This window comes from Ovis canadensis, chromosome 4, assembly GCF_042477335.2.
Source record: "Ovis canadensis isolate MfBH-ARS-UI-01 breed Bighorn chromosome 4, ARS-UI_OviCan_v2, whole genome shotgun sequence".
NCBI classification, from domain to species: Eukaryota; Metazoa; Chordata; class Mammalia; order Artiodactyla; family Bovidae; genus Ovis; species Ovis canadensis.
Genome location: NC_091248.1, coordinates 97,110,518 through 97,127,458, shown reverse-complemented (window position 1 = coordinate 97,127,458; position 16,941 = coordinate 97,110,518). Strand labels below are relative to the sequence as shown.

The window sequence follows — 16,941 nt, the reverse complement described above, 5'->3', positions numbered from 1 at the left end:
TGGGAATGTTTAACAATATCTTCCTCCCTGGCCACAGGCTCCGGGCCCTCCAGCTCTGTCAGTCCTTGACATTTCTTATTTTTCTTTTTGATACCACTGATCTTCCTCATTTTCTTCTCCTTTTCACCCAGTCTCTGACCTGAACTCCAAGTGCAGCGGGTGCTGCGCAAATCCTCATCACGTGCTCCCCCATTCCTACCCTGGAGACCACTTCTCTCCCCACAACCCTGTCTTTTGGCTCCACCTGCAAAAATCTCTGTCTCCAGGAAAGAAATTTCATCCCCCTTTAACCGAAAACTCATTTCCAAATGAGCTAGAGAAAGAACAGTCTGAATTTTTCAAGAAATGTGCTTTAAATAGTTTCAAGTTCTCTGGACGCTACTAGCATTCCGAAATACAGTCACTGCTAGAGGCTATTTTAAGGAAAAGATCAGGATGCTCTGTGATTGGCATGTTAATTATTTATATGAAGATAATGAGTTCTATGGCTCTTATCACAAATTCTGAATTATTGAGGGTACTAAACTTGTAATACTCTGGAAAAACTGACAAAAGGTAAAACAAATTCTGTATTTTAAAATCTTTCAGGCAATACGATACTGAGTGGCTTCAAGGAAAACAAAAAGTTGTTGTTTTTTTTTTTCATTTCTCCAAATGGACACAATGCTCATTCTATTTCAAAATGGTTCAGGTGGTCTGATCTAAAAGCCACTGTAACACTCCCTCACACGCTCCAAGGCCATGCTAAGTTTACCCTATAAATGTCAGAATGCCTGCTCACAAGGAGAGAAAATCTGGGGATGGATAAAAAATATGTATGCTTCCTTAAAGGGTGCTATTTGTAGCTTCTTTATTTGAAAAATATTCCAAATATCTGGGCCTAAGAACACTGTGACTAGCAAATTGAATGGATGTCCACAATAAACCCTAGAAATGTTTATCCAGTAGTCAATTTACTCAGCGATTTTCCAGGCAATAATACTGGAGTGGATTGCCATTTCCTTCTTCAGGGGATCTTCCCGACCCAGGGATGGAACCCGGGACTCCTGCATTGTAGACAGCCGCTTAACCGTCTGAGCCACCAGGGAAGTCAATTTACTCAGCAATGACCACTTATTCAAGAAAGGATACTTACTTGTAAATTGTAGTCTTGTAGAATTTTAACTAAGGAGTCTCTCAAATTAGGAATCTCCATTCCTTCCTTAATACGGTGAATTAGTAGAATCGGGTCAACATGCGTGCCAATGTTGTTTAACAAGCCGGTGATAAATGCTACAGGATACCACAGAAATCAACATATAAGCAATGGAATGGATGCAATTTTAGGCAAAAAGCTATTTCCTTTTATTAAGTGTTAAAACCATCCGAACTTTAAATCCTCCCGAGAACTAATCTTCCTTTACTTTCCTCAAAGAAGCAGCTAAATGAGAAGAGATTTTAAAAGAAAATGAATTGGAGAACAAATGATTACTTCAGAACACAGTCTGTGATGTCAAAGAGAGGTGACTTAATAGTTATTGAGAATATACTATGGTGCAGTTATCGTATATTTTTCTCCAATATTCTGCAAGGTGGGAATGTTTTTTGTTCCCATTTTATGGAAAAGGAAAAACAGAATCGTTAATAAATTCATCCAGGATCACAAAACTAGCAATTTTTGAACCCAAAATCAAAGCCAGGGTAGGCCCAGGTTCAAAGTGTGCTTCATTACCACTCTACCTCCTGTAAGATCCTTGAACTGCTACTCTAGTATGCTAAACTAGATTCTCAAAGTACCTTAATCTGTAATGAACCTGAATAACACCCTCTGGTATCTCAGGAAAAAAAAAAAAAATTTTAACAGTGGTTTCTAGAACTTGAAAATCTTGAAATAGATAAGCCTTCTGACCAAAAAGTAAGAAGGGGGAAGGGAGAGATTTTAAACCATGACTGTTAGTTTCTGAATCATATCTATATCTTTAAAAGAGGACTTTCATTAACTTTTGTTTCCTTCCAAAATGGGAGACCCAAGCAGATGGTCAAAGAGAGGCAGCAGACAGACACTCCTGGTGTTGCACTGATAAAACAAGGCAGGAAAGAGGCTCAGTGCTACAGCAGCAAACCTCCAAATATAGTCACTGTCCAGTAATGGTTATGGGTTTCCATAAAGAGAACTGATAAGGGTTAGACTACACACTTTCAAAATAAATGCCCGCTGTACACAAACAAAACCAGAATCTTTTATTTCGTGTGGGTGCAGTAGGTAAAACTATGCTTCATGAGAGCAGAGTTAACATCATGTCAATCACTTGTTCTTTATCAAGTTCAGCTAGCTAACATGAATTATTAAGGCTCGAGACTTCCCTGTATAGGGAGAGTTTAGGAAATCGATACTATGTACCTGACTTATTTTTATTATAGATACTTCACCATATTTTTAACTCAGTGCATCTTGAGATGATTCTTACTCTAGACACAACTGGCTAAATCGAGAGAAAGAAGTTATGAAGGCAGATGGGTTTTCTACTTACGTGGTTTGTCGATGGAATATAAAATCAGATCTTCCCAGAGTTCTGCATCGTCCTGCTCCTTGGCAAATTCAATCGCTTTATCAACGTCATGCAATTCCTCCATGATCATCTTCAGGGCACTTCGGCTATTACCCATTCGGCCTAGAACAATGTGAGAAACACGTTTAGGCTCATTTAATTAAACGTTTTAAGATAAACCACATCTTGCTTTAGTTGTTTACATAGTTTGACAGCGTGACAAAAAGCGTATTTCCTTATATGACAACTGTAACTTAGTAAAATAAATCCTAATTTCTAGGTATTTACTTTGTACTGAGTATTCACTTAAGTGCTTCACATGAATTACTTCCTGTAATCACTATAACCTGAGGAAGTATGTTCTATTAATATTTCAGTTTTATAAAAAAGGACAGACATGTTAGTCACTTGCCAAGATCATAGAGCTACTAAATGGCAAATCTGGAATCTGAAACCAGGTCTGTTAGATTCTGACTTCTTTCTGATGAAAAGCAGAAAAAGAAAAAAAGAACAAATTTGTCAACCCATCCACGATTTATTTTGATTTACACTGTAAAGTGTGAACTGATAGTTTTATTACATAATACTAATTATTATCTCCGTAGCATTTATTAAATAATGCTACCTTCTTTATGGAGCTATGAAGTCTCCTTTTCCAAATATTAAATTATTATATAAAACAGGCTTTAACCTCTGCTACTTTGTTCTAAAACCTATGTCCATTCTTGGAAAATTTATATCACGTTGTCACCCCACTCTAGTTTATGGGGACCAAAATGAATCAAAGCTACTTACTCAGAAGATAAACTGTCTCTTCTACAAAGTTTCTCTGTTGACAGATCTCAAGAGCCTTCAGATGAAGCAAGGTAAAAATGTTATGTGTTATCATATAAAAACAAATATCTACAGTCACTTAAACATACAAGTTTGAAAGAATCTTTTCCACTGCCTCCCTTTAAAAACAAAGCAGAAGTAAATAAGCCTCTTTAAGTTTTGTTTGTAGTTATCCAGATTTCCCTGAGAGATGCTGGACCCTACACAATTTAACTGATAACATATTTAAGGCAGAACATTCCAGAGCAGAGGCAGAAAGCAAGATGCTGAAACAAAGGTTCCTCCCCACAAAGCTTTCTTTCTTTCTGCTACTTGAGGTTTCTTCATGGAACTGGTCTAAGCCCTGTTTCCTTCCACTGGATTGTAAGCTCCAGGAAGGGACTACTGTTCATAGCTGTGTGTTCCCTGTAAAAAGCAGTAAACATTTGCTGCATAAAGAATTAAACACTGGGGTGGGACTATTTCTATTGCTGGCTTACAGGGTCTAGAAGAAATCTCTGTTCAAGGATCTGTCAAAGGTGGGAGGAAAACTGAAAAGATATGTGCACCCTAATGTTCATGCAGCACTATTTACAATAGTGAAGACACGGAAACAACCTGAACGTCCATCAACAGATGAATGGATAAAGAAGACGTGGTACATACGTACAATGGAATACTACTCAGCCATAAAAGAACAACCAGTCCATTCTGAAGGAGATCGGCCCTGGGATTTCTTTGGAAGGAATGATGCTAAAGCTGAAGCTCCAGTACTTTGGACACCTCATGTGAAGAGCTGACTCATTGGAAAAGACTCTGATGCTGGGAGGGATTGGGGGCAGGAGGAGAAGGGACGACCCAGGATGAGATGGCTGGATGGCATCACGGACTCGATGGACCTGAGTCTGAGTGAACTCCGGGAGTTGGTGATGGACAGGGAGGCCTGGTGTGCTGCGATTCATGGGGTCACAAAAAGTCGGACACGACTGAGCAACTGAACTGATAAAAGAACAAAACTGGTTATTTGTAGTGATCTGGATGAACCAAGAGTCTGTCACACAGAGTGAAGTCAGAGAAAACAAATATCACATATTAATGCATTATATATAGAATCTAGAAAAACTGTAAATACTATCCTATTTGCAGGGCAGGAGCAGAGATGCAGATGTAGAAAATGGACTGGTGGACGTGGAGGTGAGGAGGGAAGGGGAGGGTGGGACGAATTGGGAGAGCAGCCCTGACATATACCCAATAGTATAAACGAGCTAGCTAGTGGGAGGCTGCTGCAGAGCACAGGGATCTCAGCTTGGCACTCTGTGATGACTTGGAGTGGGATGGCGATGACAGGGTGGGAAGGAGGATCAAGAGGGAGCGGATATACATATACATATAGCTGACTCATACTGCTGTACAGCAGAAACATTGTAATTATACTCCATTAAAAAACAATAACACTTTAGAATTGGAATGAAACTAAGACAGTGTTTTAGAGTTGTTTAGTAACTAAGTCATGTCCAACTCATTTGGGACCCTATGGGCTGTATCCCACCAGGCTCCTCTGTCCATGGGATTTCCAGGCAAGAATACTGGAGTGGGCTGCCATTCCCTTCTCCAGGGGATCTTGCTGGTATGGAATCTTTACCACTGAGCCAGCCAGTACACAATCATTTAAATGAAAAAATGAGAAGACCTGAAGGTCACAGTGAGCAAGAAACACCACTAATTTGATTACTCACACAATTCCTTTAAAAATTATGTAGCAGACAAAAATGGAAATATAGATCAGTGGAATAGGGTAGAAAGCCCAGAGATAAACCCACGTACCAGTGGTCACCTAATCTATCACAAAGAAGGCAAGAATATACAATGAAGAGAAGACAGTCTCTTCAATATGTGCTGCTGGGGAAACTGGACTGTTACATGTAAAAGAATGCAATTAAAACACTTCCCAATACCATACACAAAAATAAACTCAAAATGGATCAAAGACCTAAATGTAAGGCTGGACACTATAAAGCTCTTAGAGGAAAAGATAGACAGGATACTCTTTGACATAAATTGTAGCAAGATCTTTTCTGATCTACTCCTAACAGTAATAAAGAAATAAGACCTAATTAAACTTAAAAATTTTTGCACAGCAAAGAGAACCATAAACAAAACAAAAAGACAACCCTCAGAATGGGAGAAAACATTTGCAAATGAAGCAACCCACAAGGTATTAATCTCCAAAATATACGAACAGCTCATGTAGCTCAACATCAGAAAACAACCCATTCAAAAAAAACGAGGGGGAGCTAGAAACAGACATTTCACCAAAAAAGATATACAGACGGCCAACAGCCATATAAAAGATGCTCAACATCATTAAATATTAGAGGAATGCAAATCAAACTACAATGAGGTATCTCACATCGGTCAAAATGGCCATCACCAAAAAATCTACAAACAATAAATGCTGGAAAGTGCGTGGAGAAAAGGGAACCCTCTTGCACTGCTGGTAGGAATGTAAATTGATACCATCACTGTAGAGAAAAGTATGGCAGTTCCTCAAAAATTAAAAACAGAGCTACCATATGACCCACCAGTCCCACTCCTGGGCCTGTACCTGGAGAAACTGTAATTCAAAAAGATACATGCACCCTAATGTTCATTGCAGCTATTTACAACAGCCAGGACACAGAAACAACTTAAATGTCCATCAACAGAGGGCTGGATAAAGATATTACATATATACAATGAAATATTACTCAGTCATAAAAATGAAGGGCACTGTGCCATTTGCAGAGATGTAGACGGACCTAGAGAGTGTCATACAGAATGAAGTCAAAAAGAAAAAATGTCATGTTAACACTTATGTATGGCATCTCAAAAATGATACACATGAACTTATCTGCAAAGCAGAAACAGAGATACAGAGGTAGAGAACAAACGTATGGACACCAATGGGGGACGGGGGTGGGATGAATTGGGAGACTGGAATTGATATTTCTATACAACTTACTCTATGTATCAAATAGATAACCAATGAGAACCTACTTTATAGCACAGGAATCTCTACTCAGTACTCTGTGGTGACCTAAATGGGAAGGAAATCCCAAAAGAGGGGATATATGGATAACTGATTCACTTTGCTGCATAGCATAAATTGACACAACATTGTAAAGCAACTATTCTCTAACAAAAATTTAAAAAGTGATGTGGCAGAGATGGCGAGATGTTCCCTAGTATCTGTTGCCCATTTCTTCTATAGTAGTAAGATTATAGGTGGTTGAGCGAGTGCCCAGAATTAAAACCTCAAGGCCTCTCCGGTGGTAGGAGAGCTATGCGACCAGTATCCACCATGGGGATGAACCAGAAATGTGGGAGGGCAGCTTCTGGGTCTGAGAACACCCTGCTCTCTTATTTTTAATCCTTTCATCCAAACTGCTCTTAGAAACATGGATGATACAGGAGACGCAGGAGACCTGGGTTTGATTCCTGGATCAAGATCCTCTGGAGTAGGAAATGGCAACCCACTCCAGTATTCTTGTCTGGAAAATCCCATGGACAGAAGAGCCTGGCAGCCTACAGTCCATGGAGTTGCAAGAGTTGGACACAACTGAGCACATACACGAAGCATAAAAGCCTGTTTTCTTATTTTAGATTCTTGAATGTTCCCAAGCAATAGTGCTCCATCTAGAGGAAAAAGTAGGTAAACTTAAGATTTTTAAAGCCAACAGGACATACACACGTGCACGTGTGCAAAAAAGGAGAGTAACAGAAAACAAGTGACAAGATAGAATAATAACAAAAATCGAGTAAAAAATGATGTAAAAATAATATTCAAATTTTTCCTTTCCTTATTTAACGTAAAGGTAAGTAACTTAAAAATTTAGAGGTTAACTAATGGAAACTTTATCAGCCCTATCTACTATATCAGTTTTATAATGATTTCTACATAGCCTTGACCCCATCATCTTTTATACAGTCTTATTTTTCTTTAAGCAAAATTAATAAACTATGCATCTCCTACTTTATTCCTCTAGATTCATATATACTGCCACCTTGTGAATGCAATTAGATATGAGAGAGACCATAAATTCAGGTATTAATGATAAAGCTAATATTTTGCTTTTAACTGTTCTCAGCACAAGTAAATCAGATTTGCAAATGTGAAAACTAGGACCTGATGGCCACACCTGGAAATGACAGAAGAATGAACAATTAAAAAACTGATGTCTCTCACAATTCTTGCAATATTGAGGAATATCTTTATTACTATTGCTGTTGTTATTTTAATTAACTTTTTAAACTGAAAAAAAATGTTCCTTACCACAGCGGAAAATATATGGAACCCAAAGTTAAGAGACAGGTTCTAAGGCTCAGCATGCTGTCTTATAGCTCTAGACTGAGGGGAAATCTACTTAGGTTTTTATGAGTGAGTAGTTTTTCTATGTTACAAGTAAACATAAAAGGAATTTGTTTCTAAGATGAAACAAAGTGTGCACAGAGTTATTATTTCTAGGGAGAAAGGACTGAGATGCTACATGAATTAAAGTCAAGAAAATCTGCTTTAAGATGGCTTGGGGTACTTGAGCAAGGACAGTGCTATATTTTTTGCAAATATACAGACTTCCCACAATGGAGTCTCAAGCAAAGATAACCTCTAATAAAGATGTCTCAAAGATCTTTAACCTGAAAGCGTAATGACTTGATTACAGAGACATGTTTCAACCATTACTATCTCAAATCCATTTTGTTCCAAATTCTCTTTCCACTGAAAGTTATCTTTAAAGAAAAACTACTTCAAACATAATTGTTCTCAGGTTTGTGTTGAATTCTCTTATATGCAATTGATTTTTCCCAGCAGCTCAGAGAGAAAAATTCCAAAGGGTCCACACCATGCTCCAGGTGAGTTCTCTGTATTAGAAATATCATGTGTGGAGATGAGAATTTCTGATGCCCCCTTTGTGGGCAGAGCAGTGTGCTTTCCATTGAACACTACCAGACTGGAAAACTGTAAACCAAATGGGTTGAAGGCATGTTCCAGACATGGACGTACTGGAATCCAAGTGGAGCCTCTGTACGGTGTTCAGGAAGGGGAAGAAGGGTGCCTGGGTGGGTGCTGATCACCCTCGTGTGCAGGGCTCTGGCTGAGGAGTCAACAGGAGGAGGCCAGGTCTACCTGGAAACACACGATGTTTCCTTCAAAGTGAGGTACAAACACAGGGGCAGTCACACAAAGATTAAGATTCTCCCTATTTTTCTCGATTATAGATTCAGAAGTGAGAAAACAGAGGAACGTTTGCTTTTCTAAGATGATGTGTTTCCAAATTTATTCTTGAGAAAAAGCCTTGGGGCCCAAACATAAACTGTTAATGTTTTCCATAAACTAATATGCAGGCAAGATTTTTCTTTTTTAATTAACTGTAGATTAAGAAAATCCATTGAGCTGAAACTGGTTCATAGTAAATTCAACACATTTGAAGTTAATCATCATGGGCTGAAGAAGGAGCAAGAAAAGCTGTGACTGCACATAAATCACGTGCTGTCAGTCAACTTCTTAATATGTGTCTCTTACGGGTCAAATACTCTGTTTTGTTGCCACATATGGCTGATAGAAGAAAGTACTTGCTCTCTGGCCATCTGAATTTAGGAAGATAGGTGCAGATGACAGAGAGCATTGCAGATGGTGTGAAGAACCATGGAAACAAAACTGAGGGTCTTCAATCACCCAGTTTCTACTACGCACATGGTAAGTATTGTAGTTTATTTTGAAACAGCAAGCTCATTCATAACACGTACTAGTTCATATTCAGCCCTAACTAGAACCTTGTAGATATCAATTTACTCATTTATTCGACTGGCATGCAGTAAACATTTAGTGTTTAATGTGTGGCTGGCTACTGAGTTTATGAGAATCAGTGAAACAAACTCCTTTTCCTTGAAGGATTTATAGGATGGTGGGAGAGACTAGAAACTGTAGTTATAACTACAGTTAACTACATTATAACTATAATGGAATTGAGTGTGACAGAGAAATAGAAAAGTACATCATGTGGGTATTTTAAAGCACAAAGGGTGCAGGACTGAAGTTATGTATCAACTTGGAGTCCTGACTGGGGCAGTTGCCTCTGGCTTTGGGTGGTCCATGTCCCCCTCCCAGGCTGACCTTGCTGGTAAATGCATCAGATTCCAGACAGTGTTTTATGGTTGACAGAGTCCTAGATCCTAGATCAGACCTTATCCCAGTTAAACCTGGCATAGAGATACTTGAGGTCCTTACCAAAATCTGATCTGATAGGACCACCCATTGTGATAGAAAGCCCGGCAAAACCTCATGCCTGGAGAGCCAGTCTTTCCCTTGAATGAGGATGGACGAGCAGAGACAGATGACTAGAAGAATCCAGAGCTTATCAACAATGACAGCTCTCACCTTGCAGCATTTGAGCTGGGGCATCTGGGACTTACCTTTTCAAGGGGGCAATGGATACTGTCTCGGAGAAATGGAAGTAAGTTGGGTCGGTCGAATTCAGCATAAAGGCTGATCTGCTTCTCGTGGTAGCGCTGTCCCTTATGATGGTCTCTTTTGAAAAGCTTATGCAGATACTAAAAAGAGCAAAGGAGCAAATGAGGAATATTAAAATATGGGAGTGATACCTGTTTAACATTGCTATTTTCAGCCACAGACAGACTGGCAGAAAAGCAGTTTTAGGGAAAAATCTCTAGGTGAAGGGGAAGCGGAAAGGAAGACACCTTGGCAAGAGTAAGGAGGTGCTGGTACTTCCTAGAACGGCCCCAAGTGACCTGTTTCTGCCTCTTACCAACCATGTGGCCCTGGGCAGGTCACACTCTCTGTGACTGAGTTTCTTTACCGGCAAAAATCTTCAGCTGTGAGGACTGAATGAGTTACCATTTGTAAATTACTCAGAACCACACCTGGCATGTAATAGGCACTGCAGAAATGTTAATGACAGGAGCTGTTAATATTCTCACCATCATCTGCTTCACCTCAGAAGTAAAAGCTTGATCAGTGGTGTTTCTAGATTGTAAAAATTCTCATCCTTTACATAAAGGGGGTAGAGTCATGGAGCAAGAACATGTTCTCAAAAATAACTCCAGTAGCAAGTGCTAAATTAATTCTCATATTTTCTAAATCTCCTCTCAAGTTTTACTGAGATCTGTGTTTGCCATGAAATGCTGCCTCCGCTGGGGACCTCAAAAAGTGAAAAAAATCAAGAAGAGTCAGGTGTTTTGAACCCATTTTCATAGCTGATTCCTTCTTCTGACTGTCTGAAAAAGTTAATGAACCTTCAAGGGAGTGACTGATTCACTTTCAACTTGGAGTAGTAGCAAGGTTATAAATATATTGCACAGAAGTCAGAAATTGATATTCAATGTTTAGTTCATGTTAAATGGACACAAACACCCTAGAACCCACCTGAGGTGGGAAGGCTTCATCACACCAAGTGCATCAGTGTATCTGCCCCCTCGATTGGATTGGTTCTTCAACACAGAGCATCAGCCTGCCCCGAAGTTGTGACGGGGAATGAAGCTGCTGGAGCCTGACACCTGCTGTCGTATATGGTCCCTAAATAAGCCTAACCAGGACACAAGCACACTGAGAACCCCCTCCTTGGGTTAACTGCTCCCTCTCTCAGGCAAGAACTGGGGGAGTCCGAGAGAAGTCCCTGCTCCGATGAAGACTCCGGCCACTCACTGGCATGGCGTCAGTGTAAGCACTGACACACTGCAGTTTCCCAGAGGTGCAAATGGATTAAGAAGGTTCTGTCACATCTTTGGGGCAAACATATAGAGACATCACTTTGCCTGACAGATGATGCGCCATTCAGTGTGAGCACTGCCACCATTCTACCACTGCCCTCCTGACACTGTCACTTGACACCTGCCGCCTGTAATCCTGTCTCACGGCTGAAGGAAGCCAGAAATCACTGCTTTGCAAACAAATTCCATGATGACCCACACAGAGGTACCTTGCTTGGGTAAGCAGATAATCTGGCAATTTTCAATCATGAACAACAGAGCAAAAAGCATTCAGAAAACCACCCAGCAAACAAAGGGACAACCCCCCCCCCCCCCGCCCCGCAAATCACTTCACGTTCCTATATTGGAGTCTTCAAAAGCTTCAATGCATGAAACTGACTTATAAATGCTCTATTTCCTAACCCTCCTCCCGGGGAGCAAAGAGGTGCGCACAGATACAACAGTCTTCTGTGATGCTCACAGGCCTACTGGAACAACCCCTATTTTCACTGAAGACTTCTCTGGCATCATTTTGAAAGGACATAGAAAAACATCTCTTCCTGCTTTGCTCCCATGACGATAGCAATGCAGAGAATCAAAGGAGCCCCCCAACAAAAGAAATCTAGAGTAATGGGTCCAATGGCACCACCACATGACCACGTAAGAAAATAAGGCACAGGCTCTGTCAAAAAATGAGGCTCTGATCTGTGAGTGTTCTGTGTGGTCCTGGACATGGAACAGCTGTGTGGTGTTTCCTTAGCAGGAAAACTTGGTATCTTTGGTGCACAGTCAGGGCACTGGCTTGGCTGTAACTGATGCCATAATTATATTAAATGGTAACTAGAAAAGTGTGGACAAAGAATACTACCTGCCATTCGTAAATAATAAATATTGTCCACCATCAAGCCCTCAAAGCCACTGCAGCCAACCCAACAGTGCACCCTGAAGGGAAGTCAGTTTGGAGAAAAACACACACTGGCCCTGGACAGTTAAGATGCATATCTAAGGGATGATTTCAATGAGCCCACACTCTACCATCTTCCTATATAAAGGAAGGCACTAAAATCATTAACTTGAGATGTTTGTTTTCTATGTCTATGGTTAGCGATAATCTTTTGATGTTTCACTATATATATATATATATGTATATATATACATATATATACATATATATATATATATATATATTCCCCGCCCCCGCCCCCAGCAAAAACTGCTATACATCCTGGCTCCCCTGACCTCTTTGGAACAGTCCCTTAGCGCTATCTAAGAGGCTGCTCTCCCAGGCTATAGTTCTCTGTATGTGCTCAATACCACATAATTCTCAACTTTCGGCATGTGTGTGTGTGTTTTTTTTTTTTTTCTTCAATTGACAGAAGGAAGTTGTTTACTCCTAGACATGGTTTGATAATACAAAAATGTGATAACTTTTTTTTTTAAATCACAATTCAATTGTGAGTCAAAATTAAAGTTCCTGATCTGTTATTAATTCCTACTCTGGATTCTGATCATCTGCTGCATTATAATAATTACAGAATATTGTTTGTGTTCACTCCAGTCTTCTCAAACCAATACTGGAAGGTGACTTGCTGCTCTATTCAATCAAAGGGCAAAAGAGGAGGACTGTCATGCTTACCACATGCTGCAACTCTGGTCTGTCTTCTAATTCTTCCACTACTTTTTTAATCTATAGGGAAAAAAAATTAAATGTAGAGTTATGAGGATACAAATATAGCTGTGAACTTATCTGATAAACATCTCTCTTCTTTATGGTGATAGTGGTCTCAGACACTCATCTGTTTCAATATATAGAAAGGCACTCACTGAAATTTTATCTTCATTGTCCAGAAGCATGTCAACAGCTTTCTGCAATATGAAAAAACACCCAGTCACTGAAATTTGCCACAGAAAAAGAGAGCACAGAACATAATGTGTTATACATGGTATCACCACGAATGGCAGAGGGCCAGTTTTACATGGATAAGAGGGTTCTTAGCTTTAGAATGGTTCCTGAGATATTTCTAAATGTATTTTAAAATCTGTTTCACTCTGCGGTCTCTGTGTTTTGCATACAACATAAAATGGTGCTGTGCTACAACTCACAATACAAAGCATTTGTATTATTCCTAGTATCACAAAAAAAGAGCTTTCTTTCTGGCCATGTGAATACTGATGGAGTCCCTCTACAGACTCCACAGATAAAAGGAGCTGGTCTTATGTGGAGAAGAAGATAAGACACAGAAGAAGGGGGGAAAAAAGACACCTGAAGCTTCATAACAGTATAAAGCTTATGGATTTACAGAATTGAGTTTAGCCACCTTTATCATTCATGAAACACAAGTTAGACAGTGTTTGTAACAAGAGGCAGTGGGAAGACAGCCCACCAGACTAAGCCTCATACAGAGTCCCTGGGTCTTGTTCTTGACTCTATTACATTGCCTACCTGTCTGCTGCATTTTTTTTCTGAAACATTAGGATGTTGGAAGAGATTACCTGTAAGTTATTTTCTAATTAGAAAGTTATGTGATTCCTTGAGTTCATGCTTTTGAATAGCAATGAATTTGAACTCATTCATCTTTATCTACAGCTTCATATGCAAAATAAGCTCTTGAGATATATGAAGGGTGGGTCAGTCATAAGGGGAGACTGGCTATGGGAAAATTAATTTCTATATAAGTTGCTCATCCCCTTAATCATCTTCTGCCAGAGAAGCAGGACCTCTGTATCTGAACTTCCTGGGAACTGCACTATTTTAAAATCTGTACTCCCTAACGACTTGACTCATTCAGTATGAAAAATGGGCTAAAAGCAGCTTTCATAAAAAGTAGATTTACCTTCTATTTAAATTAAGTGTGTGAAGTCTAATACACAGCATGTAATAGATATATAACACAGCACATAATACCCCTAGATACAGTAAAATAAAATTTTAAAAAGTCCAAGTAACCTTTTTGGAAGCTTAAGAGTTCTACTCTTTGATTTATCTAAAATTTCAACTTTTCGAGTAACAGCTACTGTGTTTTATGAAACTCTTTCATCACTAGCACTTGGCATTCACTTTCTTTTTTAAAATACATACAAACAATTTCTACCACTTTACAAGACCCACTGTGAGATGTGGAGGCTGGGTGCCCTCATCAGACAGAAGTGAAAGTGTTAGTTGCTTAGTCGTGTCTGACTCTTTGTGATCCCCAAGGACTGTAGCCCTCCAGGGTCCTTTGTCTGTGGAATTCTCCAGGTAAGAATACTAGAGGGGTGGCCATTCCATTCTCCAGGGGATCTTCCTGACCCAGGAATCAAACCCAGGTCTCCAACACTGCAGGCAGATTCTTTACCATCTGACCCACCAGGGAAGTCATCAGTCAAACATCCCACTATTCAAATCCACTTTATTATCTTCTTTTTTTATCTTTTTGTCATCTGAGACCAATGGAAACTCCACATGCTAAAGCTGTGAATGCCAAAGAATAAAAGTGCAACAAACAGACCAGAATAGTTTACTTACAGCTTGAATACAGTTAAGCTGTAAGTTGGGACATACAATTAAGAGGATTGAATGAGCTAAAGCATATGGCTAGTTTCTCTGTTCCTATGAATTACAATGACCTGTTTTACTAAAAAAAAAATTACTTCACATAAACACAACTTTAAAAGTTCCACATCAAGTTATGATTGCTTTTACAGAAAAACTGCATCAACTAAAGGCGTCCTGAATGCCAACTACTAAGAGAACATCTGGTAAGGGTCAGAGTGTTCTGAACAGTTAGCATACAACAGGTTATGTGATTTATTAACTACTCCAGCATGTGGACAAATGCCTATTAAAAACCTGGGACAGCGCAAATAATTTATCAGTAGTAAAATAAGAAACACATTATAACTGACTCACTCTGCTGTACACTTGAAACTAACATACATGATAAATCAACTATACTCCAATAAAGTTTTTTTTTTAATAAAGAAATCTTAAAAAAAGAAAAAGAAACATTACCTCAGAATCAAAATCCATTAATAAAACAATTTTATCCTTGATAGAACTGAAAAGATTATGTTTGTGGATCAACTGGAAAACATCCTTATGTCTTAATGTTAGGTATATTTCCAAAGCATTGCCATAGTTTTTGTCATAGGTGTACCTGGTAAGACAAAAGTTTTTACATTAATGTTCATCAACACTTCTAATAAAACATGAAGATATATTCAATAAATCATGTTTTACTTTAATGAAAACTGAAATACTTGTTTAGAGATAAAAATTAACTTTATTTAGAAAAGTGTTCCTTGGGATTGAACTATGTGACCAGTAAGTATTTCTTTCTCAGAACCTTGAGAAAATGTTAGAAAACTTAAAATATTCTATTGTCAATATTCTGTCAATGTTGACAAAAACTAATTTCTTACAGAAAACTCTCAAAATGTTTTAGAGAAATCCATATACAAAGAAATTATGACCCCAAATGAAGGAAATTCTTATTCTAGTAATAGAAAGTTACAATTCTTACAAACAGTATTCAGCTGACAGATGGGTGATATTCCAAAAGCTTATCTGTAAGGAGGTTGTATAAAATTCAAATGTGTTTTTGTGTTGAAACAATGTTTTCAGATTGCTTAATTTTGCAAATCAGCTCCTAAAGGCCAATTGATGCTAAGCTGCATTGGGTCCATTATTAGTACTACAGAATTATCAGTACTCTTAGTGTTAATAACTAAAGAATCCAAGGAAAACTAGAACAATGTTTCCAGAAGAAAATGATTAGTGTTCCGACTCAGTGCCACAAACAAAACTCCTTTCGTGGAAAGTCTTAACAGCCCTGATTCTAGGCCATTGGGTTTACTTTTCTTGGGCTTGGGCAAAAGAGGTAAGAGTGATAGAAGGGTTTGTCTGAGATGGTGGGAGTGTGAGGAGGGACTGAAGCAAGATGGTCTTCCTGAGATTACAGTGTGCTTCTTGTTTCACTGATCAAAGGTCCTAGGGCATGGGGATACCTTGTCTGTCTGCAATCAGGCATTTAGCACAAAGCCCAAGTCACTGAAAGTGCCCCAAAATACAAAAAGCATTGACCAAGCTTCCATATTCGGAAACCTGACTCAGGGCCAGGCACTGCACTCAGTTCTTGATTTAAGAAATTTCATGAAAACCAACCCATATGGAACTGTCCCCAGTGATCTTATAGATAAAGATTCTACAGTTTGAGAAGTTTACTAACTTGCAGACCCAAGAATGACAGAAACCAGGGCCTCACTGGGAAAATGACTCGTGCAGTAGTCGAAGACCTGGCGTCCTTCCTCCCCAAACCACTGCCTCTACCAAGTGGTGCTGACCAAAGCTCCTCTCCTCTGGGAAATAAATTACAACTGTACAGTCTCACACATTTCCCTTACCTTACCTTCTAGCTGTACACTGGAGGCTTATGAAAAGTTTTTTCAACTAAGAGTGAATAAAGGAAAATGGTACATACAGACTTGCATTCTCCCAATTCAGTTTGCCAGATCTAAAATATGAAAACTTTTCATGATGATCGATTTGGGGGGGCGGGAGGGGCGGAAGCATTAAAATATACTCACAATTCTGCCAGGGTTTTAAGTAAGGTCCTGTTCTGACTATCTTTCTTCAGGTGATCCCGAACCGCTTGAACTATTACTGAATTGTTGTACAGATCTCCCGGCCATTCTCGGATCAACGTGGCAAAACCCTAACCGAGGGGGAAAAAAACAGAACACTCTTTAAGAAGGAAAACAATCCCAAGACGTCAAACAATGCCTGAAAGTTTTCATGGAAAACACACAAAACCATTTATGATGAAAACATTGGTCCATGAACATATCATCAATTTTCAGACTATGGGTTTGGTGGTGG

The 16,941-nt window shown here is 39.2% G+C and overlaps 1 protein-coding gene across 3 annotated transcripts in view; it reads right to left on the bottom strand.

The window, feature by feature from the left end:
* Positions 1–16,941, bottom strand: part of VPS41 (VPS41 subunit of HOPS complex) — a 207,725-nt gene that overhangs the window by 10,060 nt on the left and 180,724 nt on the right. For all 3 annotated transcript variants that reach the window (XM_069588258.1, XM_069588257.1, XM_069588260.1), the window contains 8 exons: positions 16,650–16,777; positions 15,076–15,220; positions 12,909–12,950; positions 12,721–12,771; positions 9,792–9,929; positions 3,324–3,378; positions 2,511–2,651; positions 1,136–1,272 (listed from right to left, as the gene is read on the bottom strand). In XM_069588258.1, the coding sequence (XP_069444359.1) occupies positions 1,136–1,272; positions 2,511–2,651; positions 3,324–3,378; positions 9,792–9,929; positions 12,721–12,771; positions 12,909–12,950; positions 15,076–15,220; positions 16,650–16,777 (837 nt within the window). The remainder of the gene's footprint in view (positions 1–1,135; positions 1,273–2,510; positions 2,652–3,323; positions 3,379–9,791; positions 9,930–12,720; positions 12,772–12,908; positions 12,951–15,075; positions 15,221–16,649; positions 16,778–16,941) is intronic.